Source organism: Arachis hypogaea, chromosome 16 (genome assembly GCF_003086295.3).
Source record: "Arachis hypogaea cultivar Tifrunner chromosome 16, arahy.Tifrunner.gnm2.J5K5, whole genome shotgun sequence".
NCBI lineage: Eukaryota > Viridiplantae > Streptophyta > Magnoliopsida > Fabales > Fabaceae > Arachis > Arachis hypogaea.
In genome coordinates this window covers 130,070,844-130,085,930 of record NC_092051.1, presented here as the reverse complement: position 1 = coordinate 130,085,930, position 15,087 = coordinate 130,070,844, and the positions used below count along the sequence as shown (strand labels likewise).

Below are 15,087 nucleotides of genomic sequence, written 5' to 3'. Positions count from 1 at the left end.
TTGATTAAGTTGTTACTTATTAAATTTTTAAATACGCTTTCGTACGTTGTTGGGTATTTATTAGTTTTTGATATTGCTGAATTAATTATTTATTTAGGTGTTATCGTTAAAAAATTTTAAAAATTATAAATTATTATTTGCTTAGATTGTTTATTATAACTTTTTAAAGTTTTATTTATAAATTATAAATTATTATTTACTTGGATCGTTACTTTTTAATTTTAAATTATTTGTTTTGGTTGTTTTGTTTAAATTGTCATTTTTTAAATTTTAAATTATTTGCTTAAGTTATTATCTTTTAAATTTTAAATTATTTACATATTACTCTCTTTAATTATTGATTATTGTAGTTTTCTCATATTCTTAAACTAATTAGTTCACATAATTATTGTGATTTTTGAAAAAATTAAGTTTTATTTAAACAAACTAAATAAAAAGATAAGAGAGTCTCTTTGATTTAAATTTACAGATGAATTAACTAAGTTCACATAATAACAATAATAATTCTATTTAAATAATAATTAGGAAGATACTTTTATTATCTTTTGAATTAAGTGCGAATTAGTTTTATCACTTGGGATTTATAACTAAGTGCGAATTAATTTTCATGTAATAACAATAATAATTAATAATTATTCAATTAGTTTTCGTATAACAACAATAATTTCGTTTAGATAATATCATCTTTTAGTTAGTTGTTAGGATTTATATTTTAAATTTAAATCAAAATTAATTAAGTTTCAGAAAATTGTAGCTATAAGTCAATTATAAAAGTACGAATTAGAGATGTATAGCACCGCATCTTTCTTGCTTAGTACAATTAATTACTCTTTTTAAATTTTTTTTTATCATTTTTCAATGGCGATTCGTGTTCACAAAATTATTGAGATCAATCCTAGGATAATTTGTGTGTATGTATACGAGTGATAAGGTTATGGACACTACTGAATTACGGAAATTCTCCATTGTCATACTCGACTGAGATGGTTTGGCTCGATAAAGACATGAGTTTCCTACCACTTTTTTAAATAATATTAAATTTAATAATTTATATTATTGATATTTAAAATATGTTTATTTACCTCATTTAAGTTGTTCTTTGATTTTTGTTTATCAATTCTAGATAGAAAAAATACATACCTCAGTCAAAAAGGCTTTTGTATCTGGATTTGTGGATTTGCTAAGAGAAAAAATGGTGTATCAAATCACATATTTTAGTGGCGCAATGTAGGTAACTTCAAGACTACACATCATGAGTATGTGGTAAATTTAAACCAACGTATTGATGTGTACAGATTTCCAGAATCGTCAAGTATCCCACAATATGAATTTAGTTTTGTGAGTTTTAACACTTTCAATACTTCTGGATTCGATTACACCTATTTGGTTAATAAATTTATTGTTTTACAAAAAAATAAATTTATTGATAAATTTATTTATTTAATTGATTTTTTTTTAGCAAAGTTATTGACAACAAACCCTTTTTATCTTAATCTATTTTAGATAGTATTGGATATCTTGTTGGAATTGAAAGTGAAAAATTTTTTGAAAAGCATCACACGTCTATCAAGTACAATATTATTAAATTGGAAGTCAATGATGGGTAATCAATTCTTTTTGGATTTTTAGCTATAAATTTGAACTTTTTATTTTCAGAAATATAAATTATAGTTGTGACTGTCTTCTTTTTTCATCATACTTCCAAGGTTTTTTATTTTTTTTAAAATTAAAGTGTAATAACAATGGATTATATATTGAATAGGTCTATATTTATTTTTTTTATGCTAATTTTTTTTATTAACCAGGTACTAAATCAAGTTTGGTATTATTGATGACTATGACGATGCATGTTTTGTAGTCTTTGATAAAGAGACAAAACAAGTATTAAAAAAGAGTTGTGTAGATATACTTGATCCACTCTTATTGGTAGATTCTAAGCAATATATATTTAATTATTTCTAAAAACATTGACTGGAGGTATTTTTAATGATAATTTTTATATTTTTTTCATTATTAATATGTTAAATGATACCTTGCAAAAATGAGGTTTATTGGATATACCTACACTTTTGCTCAACCTAATTGACAAGACCTTTTTCTTTATTGTTGAAGTCCAAATATGAAATATCTGATAATCCACATTTTCTTTTATCTTATTATAAGTTAAAAAGATAACTGATAATGTGGACCTTATAAATAAATTCATAGAGGGTTATCCTATTCAATTTGTGGGTGCAGTTACAATTATAATTTCTATTAAAAATCAATTAATTTTTTTATTTTTTTGTCATTGGTAGGCTGCTGGCCATTATCTCTTGGTACAAAGATGGAGGCCATTATTTAACCCTTATGCTAATGATTTTCAAAGAATTGCAGTGTGGGTGTGGATTCCAGATTTACCCGTGGAATTGTACACTCAACCGTTCTTATGGAAAGTAAGGGGAAAGATAGGTTCTATGCTCAAAATTGACCAAACCACGTCAATTCACTCGAGGGAAAAATTTGCGCGGCTATGCGTTGAGATTGACTTATGGCGTAAACTTGTTCCGGCCATTGAAGTATTAGGCCGAGAGTTCAGGATAGAGTATGAGAGCTTGCATTTTATATGTTTTGGGTGTGGAAGGTATGGTCATAAAAGGAAGGAATGTCCTGATGGAGGAGTCACGAACGCCAAGATGCATTCGCAAGCGGCAACGACGGAGACCATTCCGATGGTTAAAGCAAATGGGGAAGGTTTGGATGCACCTAATCTGGCTTTGGATAATTCGAAAGTGGTTCCCAAAGAAAGGGGGATTGTGACAGAGGTGCAAGCGAAGTCAATGGAAAGGGTTGATGAGAATGTTGGAAATCAAACCACTTCTTTTGGGCCTTGGATGCTTGTGAGCAAGAACCAACGTAGAGGAGTTCGCCCTAAGTAAGAAAGTGGGTCAGGGCCCAAAGTGCAAGTTCAATTGGGGTCACGTTTCAACTTGTTGGGCAATGAGGAACCCAAAGACCTAATAACTCCTTATTTGGGCAACATAGCCTCAACTCACACGCCCAAACATTTTGAAGGAAAGGAGGAGAAATTGAAACTTCCGTCTCAGGAGGGAAGAAGTAAGAAAACCCAAAATGGGAAGACTCCTTCCATTCTCAAGTATAATCTATTTGCTATCCAGAGCAAAGGGGTGTCAAAAACGCGAATGGAGAGAAAGGAAGCAGGGAGTCAAAGTTTTGAAGCAGTGGTGAATAAGGGGAAAGAAGTAGACTCCTCTCCTAGTCCTGCAGCAAAAAATTGGAAGGAAGATGATTACTGTCACTCAATTAATCTGATTAGACAGGCACAATTCATGATTGGAGGTGACAAGCTGGGCTTGGAAGGGCTTCCCTATGTTCAAACATATCTTCCTTCGAAAGAGGATATCAGGACTGCAAATAAAATAAATCGCAATATGGGAGACGTAGGTACAACGTCAAATCCACCGACCCCGGAGCAATGGTTGATGCACACTCTCCTATGGTTTCTGTCTCGGTTTCTCCCATGGTGGAGCAAGCTAAGCTTCAACAGGTATGGGGGTGGATGATCCCACTCCTGTGTAATAGCTGGTTTCACTATTTTCTTACTGTGTTTCCTGCCTTCTTCCGTTGTTGTTGTTTATTATGAATATAATAACATGGAACTGCAGAGGTGTAGGATCTAAAGGTTTTCCCAGGTTGGTTAAGGATTTATGTGGTCCTTATCACTCTAATATACTCTGTTTACTGGAGACTCGTATCTCTGGAACAAAGGCAACAAACATTGCTCGGAAGTTTGGTTTCTCTTCTTGGCATCTTGTGGAAGGTGTTGGCTTCTCTGGAGGTATTTGGGTGTTGTGGAATGATACATTTTGGTGTATTGAGGTTCTGGAATCGCATAGGCAATTTGTCTACCTGAGGATAGCTTATCAAAACGAGCTTCCTTGGTTTCTAACTATTGTCTATGGATCTCCCAATATTGCTCCGTGAGCTGATCTTTGGTTTAATATTCGAAGATTGGCAGATCTCATTCAGGACGATTGGTGTGTGGGTGGCAACTTTAATTGTGTGCTTACGAGTGCAGACACTGGGGGGGTTTCCAACTTATCCAGAGATCATCATCGTTTTGCCGTCTGTCTTCTTGATTCCGAATTGCACGATATTGGGTTCCAGGGGGAACCCTTTACTTGGCAGCGGGAGACCATCCGGAGGAGACTAGATAGGTATGTGGCAAATAACTCATGGTCTCTGCAGTTCTCGCAGGCTCTGGTGAAGCACCTGCCGAAGCTGAAATATGACTATGTGCCCATCCTACTTAACTTGGATTATCATGGTAATTCCTTTGTTAGACCTTTCCATTTCTTAGCTCCTTGGCTTGTTCATAAGGATTTTCATTCGCTATTGATTAATAATTGGTGTACTGATAACCTACTGGAGGATAATATTTCATCTTCCATGTCCATTGCAAAAATTTGGAATAATGAAGTATTTGGTAATATTGCGAAGAGGAAATCTCGCATTTTGGCTAGGCTTAATGGTATTTTCTGCAAATCTTTCTTTTGAGCCGAATCCTTTCCTTGAAGATCTTCAATTAGAAGATTTGCTTATTCAAGAAGAAATATACTGGAAGCAATGTTCAAGATGTACGTGGTTAAATTATGGAAACAAGAACACCTCCTATTTTCATGGTGTAGCCACTTCAAGAAAGAGACGAAAAAGAGTAAGTATGCTGAAAGACCAAGCAGAATTCTGGATTGAGCAGGATCAGCAGTTGCAAAATCATAGCCTTAATTTTTTTCAGAACCTTTATACGAAAGATTCCGAATATGAGAGATTGGAAGCTCCGGGTTTGTTTCCAATGATTTCTAAGGAGGATATAGCAATGTTGACTAAGGAGGTGACAGTTGATGAGATTAGAACTTCCCTCTTTGCAATGGGGGCCTAGAAAGCTCCAGGTTCTGATGGTTTGCCTCCGATATTTTACCAAAGTAATTGGTCTTCTGTTAAAGATTCTCTAATCAGTTGGGTTAAAAGGGTCTTCCAAGATCATCAACAGATTAAAGTAGTGAATAATACTTATATTTTCCTTATCCCAGAGATTGATAATCCTGAGACCATAGGGCATTTCAGGCCAATTGTTTGTGTAATGTATCATACAAACTCATTACCAAGATTGTGTCTCAACGACTAAAGGAAATCATGCCCAAGCTTATTAGCCCTGCTCAATGCAGTTTCGTTCCAGGCAGACAGAGTGCGGACAATATTTTGGTGGCACAAGAGGTCCTCCACACTATGAGAAATAAAAAGGATGAGGGCGGATTCATGGCCATTAAAATCGATCTTGAAAAAGTATACGATTGGTTGAAATGGCAATTTATCATAGTTACTCTGTTGGAGGCCAACATTTCCAACAATTTAGCTGATTTGATCTTTCACTGTTACTCGTCAGCGGAGATGCAGGTTCTTTGGAATGGGTCACCTTCAGTCTCCTTCACCCCGAGTAGAGGAATCTGTCAGGGTGATCCAATTTCTCCATATCTTTTCATTTTATGCATAGAACACCTGTCTCAAATAATCTCGGTAGCAGTGAATAATAGAATTTGGGAGCCTATTAAGCTTAGCAGGGGAGGTCTTAGCAGGGAAGGTCTGCAACTCTCCCACCTCTGTTTTGTTGATGACATTGTTCTTTTTGGAAAAGCAACTATGGATCAAGTAGAAGTTGTGCGCGGTATCTTGGATCTTTTATGCGGATGTTCAGGTCAAAAGGTGAATTTTGCTAAGTCTTGTGTTTTCTTTTCAAATAATACGAGTTTCGAAAGAAAACGTAGGTTAAGTGATGCTCTTGGTATGAGGCTTACGAATAACTTGGGTAAGTATCTGGGTGTTCCTCTTCTTCATGGTAGAGCTCGGAAGGAAGATTTTCAATTTATCATTGATAGAATGTCGAATCGACTGAACTCTTGGAAATCCCGGAGCCTTTCTCTAGCCGGTAGAGTAACTCTTGCCCAGTCTACTTTGGTGACTATTCCCTCTTATATTATGCAAATAATGAAGCTTCCTATGAGTATTTGTGATGAAATTGATAGTATTTGTAAAAATTTTGTGTGGGATGGTGTTGATTTGGAGCGAAAGCTACATTTGCTTAGTTGGGATAAACTATGCCTCCCAAAGAACCAAAGGGGTCTCGATTTTTGGCCAGCAAAAGTGACAAACAATGCTAATTTAATGAAACTGGTGTGGAAGCTTGTCCAAAATAAGGAGGAATTATGGGTGAAAGTGATCCGAAGCAAATATGGCTATGGGGAGGATCCTCTTCCTTCCTTCAAGAAGCATCAATCAAGTTCTAATGTTTGGCAAGGAATTCAAAGCGTTTGGAAGATATTTCAAAATAATTTGATTTGGAGGGTGGGTGCAGGGAATACTGTGAATTTTTGTCGGATCATTGGATACCGGGTATTCACAATCTCGTAGATTTTGCTCACTCGGAGGTTACTGAGGACATGCTTGATGAACAGATATGTGATTATGCTATTGATGGTAGATGGGATTATGAACGGATTTCCTTGACTTTGGGTGACAATTGGCTCCCGGTTATTGTTGCCATTAAGCCTCCAGAACCAAGTTTTGGGGAAGATAGTTTGGCCTGGCTCCCTACATCCAATGGCCAGTTTTTAATGAAGCCTGCTGGTGCCTTATTTTTTAGCAATGCAGAAGAGGATAGATCATCTCTGTTCCATCGAATTTGGAAGCTCAAGGCCCCACAGTGGTTGTGCACGTTCTGCTGGCTTGTTGCAAATGAGGCTCTTCTTACTAATGAGCGGCGTTGTAAGCGACACATGACATCGGATGATCGATGTGGTGTCTATCATAATTTTCCCGAGTCTTTGCTCCATGTCCTCCGCGATTGTGAAGTGGCAAGGAGAACATGGATGAGCATTGACAACAGTTTGGTGACCGGTAACTTCTTCAACACTCCTCTTTCAATCTAGTTGTTGGATAATTTATCTCCCAATACTCCTTCTAAAGGCCGTGTGTGGCCTCTTCTTTTTGCTACCACGATGGATTTGCTATGGTATCGGCGCAATAAGGTTATTTTTTATGCCGCTGAGTTTCTTGAAGAAGGAAAGTTAGCTAGTCTTGCTATTCATCTTGCCAATAATGTTCAACATGTGTATACTACTGTTGGCAATATGAAGAAGAAAGTGGGTACTTTCATTGATAAGCAGGTTAAGTGGATGCTACCTAATCCGTCTTTCTTTAAATTAAACACTGATGGATCTGTCCTGCAGAATGGGAGAGTTGCTTGTGGAGGCATTATTAGGATAACAATGGAAATTTTATTGCTCGTTTTAGTGCCAATTTAGCTTATGGAACTATTATAGCAGCGGAGCTTTGGGGTGTCTTCCTGGGTGTTGACTTAGCTTTAAGTCTTGGATTGGAAAGCCTTCATATTGAGGTGGATTCTTTGGCTGCAGCGAAACTGTGTTTCCAGGAAGGGATTGAATGTCATTCTTTAAAGGCCATTGTCTTGGCTATCAAGGATAGGTATGGCAAATTATGTAATTAGAATTTGAATCACCAGTACCGTGAGGCGAATTCGTGTGCGGATGGACTTGCTAACTTTGGGCATAGTTTGATGGTTGGTTGTCATGTTTTCTTTACCTTACCTTCATGTATTTCGATTTGCTTTCATTCTGATGCGATTGGCACATGCCATTTGAGGATAGTTGCTTCTTTGTTTTGTCTTTGTTTGGGCTTCTTTAGCTCCATTGTTAATTAAAAAAAAGACATCATCATTCATTGAAGGAAAGGAAATAGAAGGTGCAAAGCTAGTTATTTAAAATATATTTTTTAAACTTAAAGACTAATTTTATTATTATTGAGTTAAAATAAAAATGAATTGCTATCTACAGTGCGTGTTGTAGTGTGACTTCTGCAAAGGCACCGCATTGAGATAATATTCTAATATTGTGGCCTTAATTTGTTTTTGACATTGAAGTTCCGAAACTTGATGAGTTTGCATGGATCTTTATTCGTGACAACTGAGAAGCAACACATTTTCTTAATGTATCCTACTGTTGCTGTCAGTGCAATTGATTTAGGTCAACATATTAATCTAGACAAATCACATGCTTTAATATGCTAAAACAGGAGACAACTAGAGCTAAAAGGATGGATTTCGATACTGGAGAGTGGAGAGACTAAATATTTCGACTTGTCAACTTTTGTAGTGAGATTTATCGAAACGTGTTTGAATTTTAGGCCAACTTCCAACAATGTTATTGAATTTGAATATGGGATCTCGCTCCCCCCTAAAACAAAAGTTTCCCTTCATTTTTTCTTTTGTTGGTTTAGTTTAGTTTATTTTGTAAGAGATTCAAAATCCTTTGTGAAAAAAAAAACATAATACAACAACGATTTACTTGCACAAGCTAAATTCATATTATTGGAGGTAGTGTGTAATATTGCTTAGGAGTTGGTAGAGGATAATTCACTTTGTTATTATTATTATTATTATTATTATTATTATAGGTGTGTTTGGTTTGTGACTTAAAATACTGAAAATAGATATACAGAGGGATAAAACTTGTTTGGTTGTTGACAGATACACAATAACAAAAATTTTGTATTCCAAGTGTGAAGAGAGCATATTTGGTGTCATTGAGGTGGGAGCACTACAACATTTTTTGTCTATTGCAACATATATTCAAAACAACACTTTAAAAATGTTATCTAAAATATATATAGACAACACTTTATATTAGTGACAAAAAAATAGAACTATAATAACATATTTTAAATCAACACACTATAAGTGATGTATTTGATAAATTAAAAAACACTTATTAAATGTTGCCCCATCAAATATACAAAAGCAACTATTATAAAGTTAATATCTTATTTTTTATAAGAGTTGTCTTTAAATTTATTTTAAACTTTATTTTTTAAGTGTTGTCTAAAGTTTTTAATGCCTCTTCTAAAAAATAAATTTTATATTTAATACATATTTTAACTTTGATTATCATTTTCTATCAATTTTAAAATAAAATAAATCTGACTTAATAACAAGAAAATAATAAAATACAAAGTTAATTAGGATTAGAAGATCAAAGAACGCCACAAAAAGAGGATTAGGGTTTTCGTTGCACGGAAAAAAGAGAAGACAGAAGAAAAAAAATGCACGGTGAGGGGAGAGAGACAGAGAGTGATGAAGAGAAGAAAAGAAAAGAAAGGGAGAACTGCCATCAAAGGAGGAAGAAGAGAAAGAAGGAGAAGAAGACGACGGAGAGAGAAGTTGCCACCGCCACTTTCTTCACCTCCAGCACCGTCTCTGCCTTGCGCTGTTGTTGTTGTTTCTACCTTGCGCTGCCAGATCTGCCACTACTGTAATCCCTCTTCTCTGCTCACCGTCGTCGTGTTTCTCATTGCTCGAGCTCACGCCTTGTTCTGCTCTGCTCCGTCGTGTTTTTCTGCTCACGCCGTTCTGAAACCTGTGCTCTGCTCCGCGTTCTGAAACCTTTGCTCTGCTCCGCCGTGGTGCCGTGCTCTATCCTCTCAGGCAAATCGACAACTCTCCGCCGTTCACCTCTTTCACTCAAGCCTCTCGCCTCAGCCTCGGTCCTCAGCATCTCTTCCTCCATCGTCGTCGTTGAAGGCTTGTAGATTGATTTTACATACTACTTGAATAATTTAGTTGAATTGTTGAATTAATAACAATAGTTCCAGTATACATCTCTCTCTCTCTCTCTCTCTCTCTCTCTCTCTCTCTCTCGACGCACATCTCTTTCAGTTTAATCGATTGAAGAAGCTCACATAATCCTTTTCTTCTTTTCATTGTTTTTGCAGTTTCGAGTTCGATCATGTCGAAGGACAAAGACTTTACCGATTTGTCGCTCACCTTCAAATACCTCTTAGGTTTGATTTAAATTTTTGTTTCTTTTTTGAGTAATCACAATTTAGCAATGTGATTATAGTTTAATTGTTTCATAATTTTTATAAAATAGTATTGCATTCTTAGGTTTGTATTTTGTTGTTCTATTTTGTGTTTGGGAGTGCTTAGTTGCCAATCTTTGAACACAGGCATTTTATGGCTCTATGTTTTCCTCTGAAGATTATCAAAGAAGTGTTACTAATGGTGAGCTTCAAAAAAAGATGAATGATGAAAAAAAAGATTACAAGGTGCTGCACTTGCTCTATTCTGTTTATTTTTAAGAACATTGTCTTACTCCTCTACACAATCAGTGGTTTGAGTTATGTTCAGTTTATTTATCAATAAAAAGTTTGGAAATATTGATAGTGCACTAATTATATATAACTAATTCACATGAATTAATTTTTATGGGAGAATCGATTTCCCTCTGTTCTTCACAATGCACATTCATGTATGGCATTTTACTAAGCTGATGAAAAGCTTTTTTGTTAGTTGAATCAAAATGTATTCTTATTTCATTTATTTATGTATTTTTTTCACATTGTGTCAAAATATGGAAGATTGTGCACGTTGTTATGGTTATTGAAATTTTGTGTTGGACCATAGCAGCAATCCTTTTTTTTCTTGCCTCTCTCTCTCTCTCAGACACTCTCTCTTCTTCCCTTCAAACGGTAATGTTTCCTTTTTTTTTCTTTGTTCTGTTTTTTTATTCTTCGTTAGCTTTATATGCTTCCTTGTTATGCTCGTTAAAATTTTGGAAATTCAAGTGATCTTTCCTTTGACATTTCTTAGTTGCTTATTATTCTGTGTTTCGGATGATCGATCAAGAGAAACTGAACAGGTTGATTTGCATTTCTTTTGTTTTTTTTTTTGTGTTTCATTTCTGGTTTTAGATGATCATGTGATTAGATTTTAGCTATGTGAGTTTGTAATTCCCTTTGTTCTTCACTAGATTATTTTAGTGGAATTTGCATCTGTTCTGAATCAATTTCATAAATGACTATGTGTTATGTATTTATGCTAGCATATTTATCATTGTATTTTGTATAATTTTTATTTTATTTTTATTTATTATCTTATCTTCTATTTGTTATCTAACAGAAGTGATTCTGTTAGAGAAAAATAAGTATAATTAATTTAAAAAAAAGATAAGCATAACAAATTTTATTTTTAAAAGAAAAAATAAGATAACAAATAAAAATAAAATAAGAATTTAATAATTTTTAAAACCGGCATTGTTTTCCTTTTTTTTTTTGGGTGATTTTTCTTATCACTATGATTGAGACTGGGAAGCTGTTGTATGCACCTCCTGAACATTGCTGATAGAGTATCTTATCTACATAATCTGTAGGCAAGAACAGCGGATTCAGATGAATGCGTCTATTGCTGTACGTAAATACACAAGGAATTTGGTGATAGTGTGAATTTTGAGGCAAATATACTTGATAAAGAAAGGTTCCTTGCTTACAAAGCTTGAAAGCACCACAAGACCGGGGTGCTTGTTTTGTGTTTGAGGAATTGTGTCTGAGTAATGGAGAAAAGGGGGAATGTTTTGATGCAAAAGTATGAAGTTGGCAGGCTATTAGGCCAAGGATGATAAATTAATTCTCTAATTAACTTGACTGTTGATAGAGTTGATGTTAGTCTATGTTGAGAAGGTATTTTGGCACTCATCAATAGATTATTAGCAATTGTAGTTTGTATTTATACAAAATATACAAATTCATATATATTACTCAAATATACTAATTTGTGAAAGATGAAAGAAGCAGTAGCATGTTGATAGCTTGAGTAATTAGTAGAAAGGAAACCTTATCTGATATGAAGTGAGGCACAACCATGCATTGTGTAGACAAATAGTGTTAAGTATCAAGTTTGACCAATCAAACTTGGCACATGACGTCAGTTTGTAGGTTAATTAATGGTCCAAAATCCTTGTGGAGAATATCATCTCATAGAAGAAGAGAATTCAAACTGGCATCAATAATAAGTCTCACCAATTACCAACTCAAGAAAACATTGCTTTCATTATTTTGTTTTTCTTTCTATTTGTGTCATGTCCCTTTCTTTCACCAATTATTTTGTTTTTCTTTCAATATAATTGTTTTTCTAAGTGGCTTTTCTGTTGTTGAACCTGCAAATTCTTAGCCGTGACCAACCGGATCTTGCATCACACCATTGGCTTGCCGGATTTCACCCAGGGGCTTCGCTGCTTCCAAACTGTTACTTGCTACCAGGTAAATCATTAATAATTAATTTAATAAATAATAGTAAGTACTGCGATTATCTTTTTTAATTAACTTCAAGGTTTTATTTTATTTTAATGGATTATAAAGAAATTAAAACATTTGTTTTAAAAAAAGTTATAAAGTAAAATTTTACGTATTATGATTCGTGTGACATTATATGATTGCATCACTATGATTTTTTCTTCTTTGTTTATTATTATTTTTTAAGAAAAATGAAAACATGCATCAATTTGGGTCATGATACTTTATTCTATGTTGATCACTCGTCCTTGTTTGAAGTCAAACGTTCTGGATGTTTAGTAGTGCTTTATTTTACTGAAAGACATTATATTATTGGCAATGCTTGATTATATATAGCATAATCTTTCCCCCATAGGTAGACTATTTTGTGATTTTTGTTTGGTTACAAATATGAAATTAAAGGGGTATTTGGGTTTGCATATATTATTATTATTATTATTATTATTATTATTATTATTATTATTATTATTATTATTATTCTTTGATGCTGAAATGTGAGCTTAATGTGTAATTAAACTAGCTTTTTTTATTGATTTTGATAATAGGCTGTGGTTAATAACCTAGAAGATGCTCATGAGATGCTTGACACTGCAATCTCAACCACACTGAAAGAAAGCAAACCTGTTTATATCAGCATCAGCTGTAACCTGGCTGCAATTCCTTACCCCACTTTCAGTAGGGAGCCAGTTCCATTTTCGTTGTCTCCAAAGTATGATTCTCATCTTCTTTACTTAATTTTATTTTATTTTTCTTTACCACTGAATTGCATCTTCTTTATGTTTAAGAAGATTGTAATGATCACTAATATATTTTCTTTTGATGAATTTCACAGATTGAGTAATCAAATGGGGTTGGAGGCAGTAGTAGAGGCTGCAGCTGACTTCCATGGCAACATGAGTGTCTAAAAATACAAGTACTATGTGAGCAAATTTTTCTACTGCCAAGTAAGTTTAACTGTTCACAAGGTTACTAACAACTAAGTTGTATAAATGAAGCAATATACACAAATGGTTAAAATAAAATGATTACTGAAAATAGCAATGCCAAGGAACACATTAAATCACAATCACAAAAAATTATAAAAGATTGAGATGGCAGTGAAGTCTCCCAAAACAACCACATTGTCCTGAAATTGTTGTATGACTGTATGCAAATCAGCAAACTGTCGCGGTCTCGTCTGGTCCTTTGTACTCAAGTACACTCCAATTAGTCCCCAACTATATTTTTAACTGATAGACAATGAAACTATGAAAGGTTAATGAATTTGGTTATTTTATTTATTTTTCTTCCTTTTGATATAGGTTAGCAAGGGGATGAAATTTGTAGGAGGTGAAACTGCAGCGTTGAGCAGAGTATATGAATACTTTTGGAAGAAGGTAAGAAGTTATATCAAAGTGTTAATGCAAATCTATGTTATGAAATTGTTGCTCCAACTCCAAACTGATATTTCATTAGGATAGTTCTTCTAGTTATGCATTTCATGTACAGAGAATTTATCAATAACTCTGCATGACCGGTCCAAGGGGCCAATGGAGACTATGGTCGATTTGGAAAATCTATCTTGTTACATTGGGTTATCTAACTCAATTGTGAGATTTCACATTTGTAGGATTTGCTAAAAGTATATAAAGAGACCAGAAATGGAATGTTAGGACTTGATTACTCCACATTTGTAGGATTACTCTGCTTTTAAAATATGAATAAGCATATAGCTGAAATCTTGCTTATTTATGTAATTATTTGTTTTGACATCTCAAATTATTACTTTGTTGAATAGCTGAAGAGCCAGGAGAATTATTCTTACATGGTGGTTATATCTACTAGTTCTTCTCCTTCCTATACAAGAGTTCAGATCAGTATTTCTTTTGGGGGTTTTATGAAAAGCAGGTTTTACTTTCATGCTTTTTCTTCATCTAATTTTTTCACTTATTTTCCTATGCATATTTAGAAGTGGTCTAAATTATTAGAGTTAATTAGTGGGTTGAAGAACATGTCTCAATTTATATAAGAACTCTTTTCATAAATATATTTAACAAAAATGTAGTGCCACTGCCACCTAATTAAAGAGGGTTTTGTCACTCATCCTTACAAGAGCTCAAGGTAACTAATAATAATAAATAGCATCCTTGTAATTTATATATGGAAGTTAGTTAATCAAGTAGTATTGGCTGCAAATTCAAAGAAATTAATATTCATATATAAGAAACATTCCCAGAGGTGAGGAATATATATATATATATATAAGGTAACTTGCTAGTTTTGCTTTAACAAATATTCTATTAGAAAAACTACAAAAAGCACTACTCATGAATATATATATTTGTTAAGAGGAATACACAATTTAATATTCATATATATAAGAAACATTCTCAGAGGTGAGGTCCTGTTACCCTTCACTCTTCTTGTTTAGAAGGAGTTTTTTAGACTTATTTATTGCTCTTGTATCTATAGTATTTAATATCATAAAGAAATTTTTATTATAATTTTTTAGTTTTAATGATAAGTTGCTTATTTTTTGTTGTGTATTATTTGCAGATTTAGCATATAGAACAAGTCAAGCATGGATATAAAATATGCAAGTAGATTGACATCTTTTTGATAAATATTAATTACTATTTTGTTATGACAATTATTGTTAGATAAGAATTTTATTATTTTGTTGAGAATTATTGATAAACATGTAATTGAAATACTAATTGAACTTTTTAATATATATTTTAATTAGAATTTTATAATTAGTTATTTTGTCTCTTTTATAATTTTTTTTATTGTGCACAAATTTATTTATTAATTAAAATAATTACACATGTATGAACAAAAAATTTTATTGTAAATTTTATTTTTTTGTATTTTTATTACCAAAATAAATTTTGTTTTTTATCAAAAAGGAAA

The 15,087-nt window shown here is 33.4% G+C and overlaps 1 protein-coding gene across 9 annotated transcripts; it reads left to right on the top strand.

Moving 5' to 3' along the window:
* The first annotated feature begins 9,089 nt into the window (after nucleotides 1-9,089).
* On the top strand, nucleotides 9,090-14,933 carry LOC112755008 (pyruvate decarboxylase 1-like). 9 transcript variants are annotated; one of them, XR_011874556.1, is made up of 10 exons: nucleotides 9,114-9,649; nucleotides 9,841-9,909; nucleotides 10,075-10,173; nucleotides 11,277-11,583; nucleotides 12,074-12,162; nucleotides 12,741-12,904; nucleotides 13,028-13,139; nucleotides 13,497-13,571; nucleotides 13,973-14,082; nucleotides 14,731-14,933. XR_011874556.1 is itself a non-coding variant. In XM_072221216.1 (10 exons), the coding sequence occupies exons 3-7, from the start codon at nucleotides 10,090-10,092 to the stop codon at nucleotides 13,098-13,100; spliced, it is 447 nt and encodes a 148-aa protein (XP_072077317.1). In that variant the 5' UTR covers nucleotides 9,114-9,649; nucleotides 9,841-9,909; nucleotides 10,075-10,089; the 3' UTR covers nucleotides 13,101-13,139; nucleotides 13,497-13,571; nucleotides 13,973-14,082; nucleotides 14,731-14,933. The 9 variants fall into 9 exon arrangements, 4 of the variants coding, with proteins under 4 accessions (XP_072077317.1, XP_072077318.1, XP_072077319.1 ...); XR_011874557.1 differs by having other exon boundaries at nucleotides 9,114-9,719; XM_072221216.1 differs by having other exon boundaries at nucleotides 11,277-11,313.
* The last annotated feature ends 154 nt before the right edge of the window (nucleotides 14,934-15,087 follow it).

Excerpts from the sequence above, each read along its gene's own strand:
- LOC112755008 (XM_072221216.1), top strand. The coding sequence starts at position 10,090 with ATGTTTTCCTCTGAAGATTATCAAAGAAGTGTTACTAATGGTGAGCTT. Across the intron at positions 10,174-11,276 it reads ATGAAAAAAAAGATTACAAG|GCAAGAACAGCGGATTCAGA; the intron begins GTGCTGCACTTG and ends CATAATCTGTAG. Across the intron at positions 11,314-12,073 it reads AGATGAATGCGTCTATTGCT|CCGTGACCAACCGGATCTTG; the intron begins GTACGTAAATAC and ends GCAAATTCTTAG.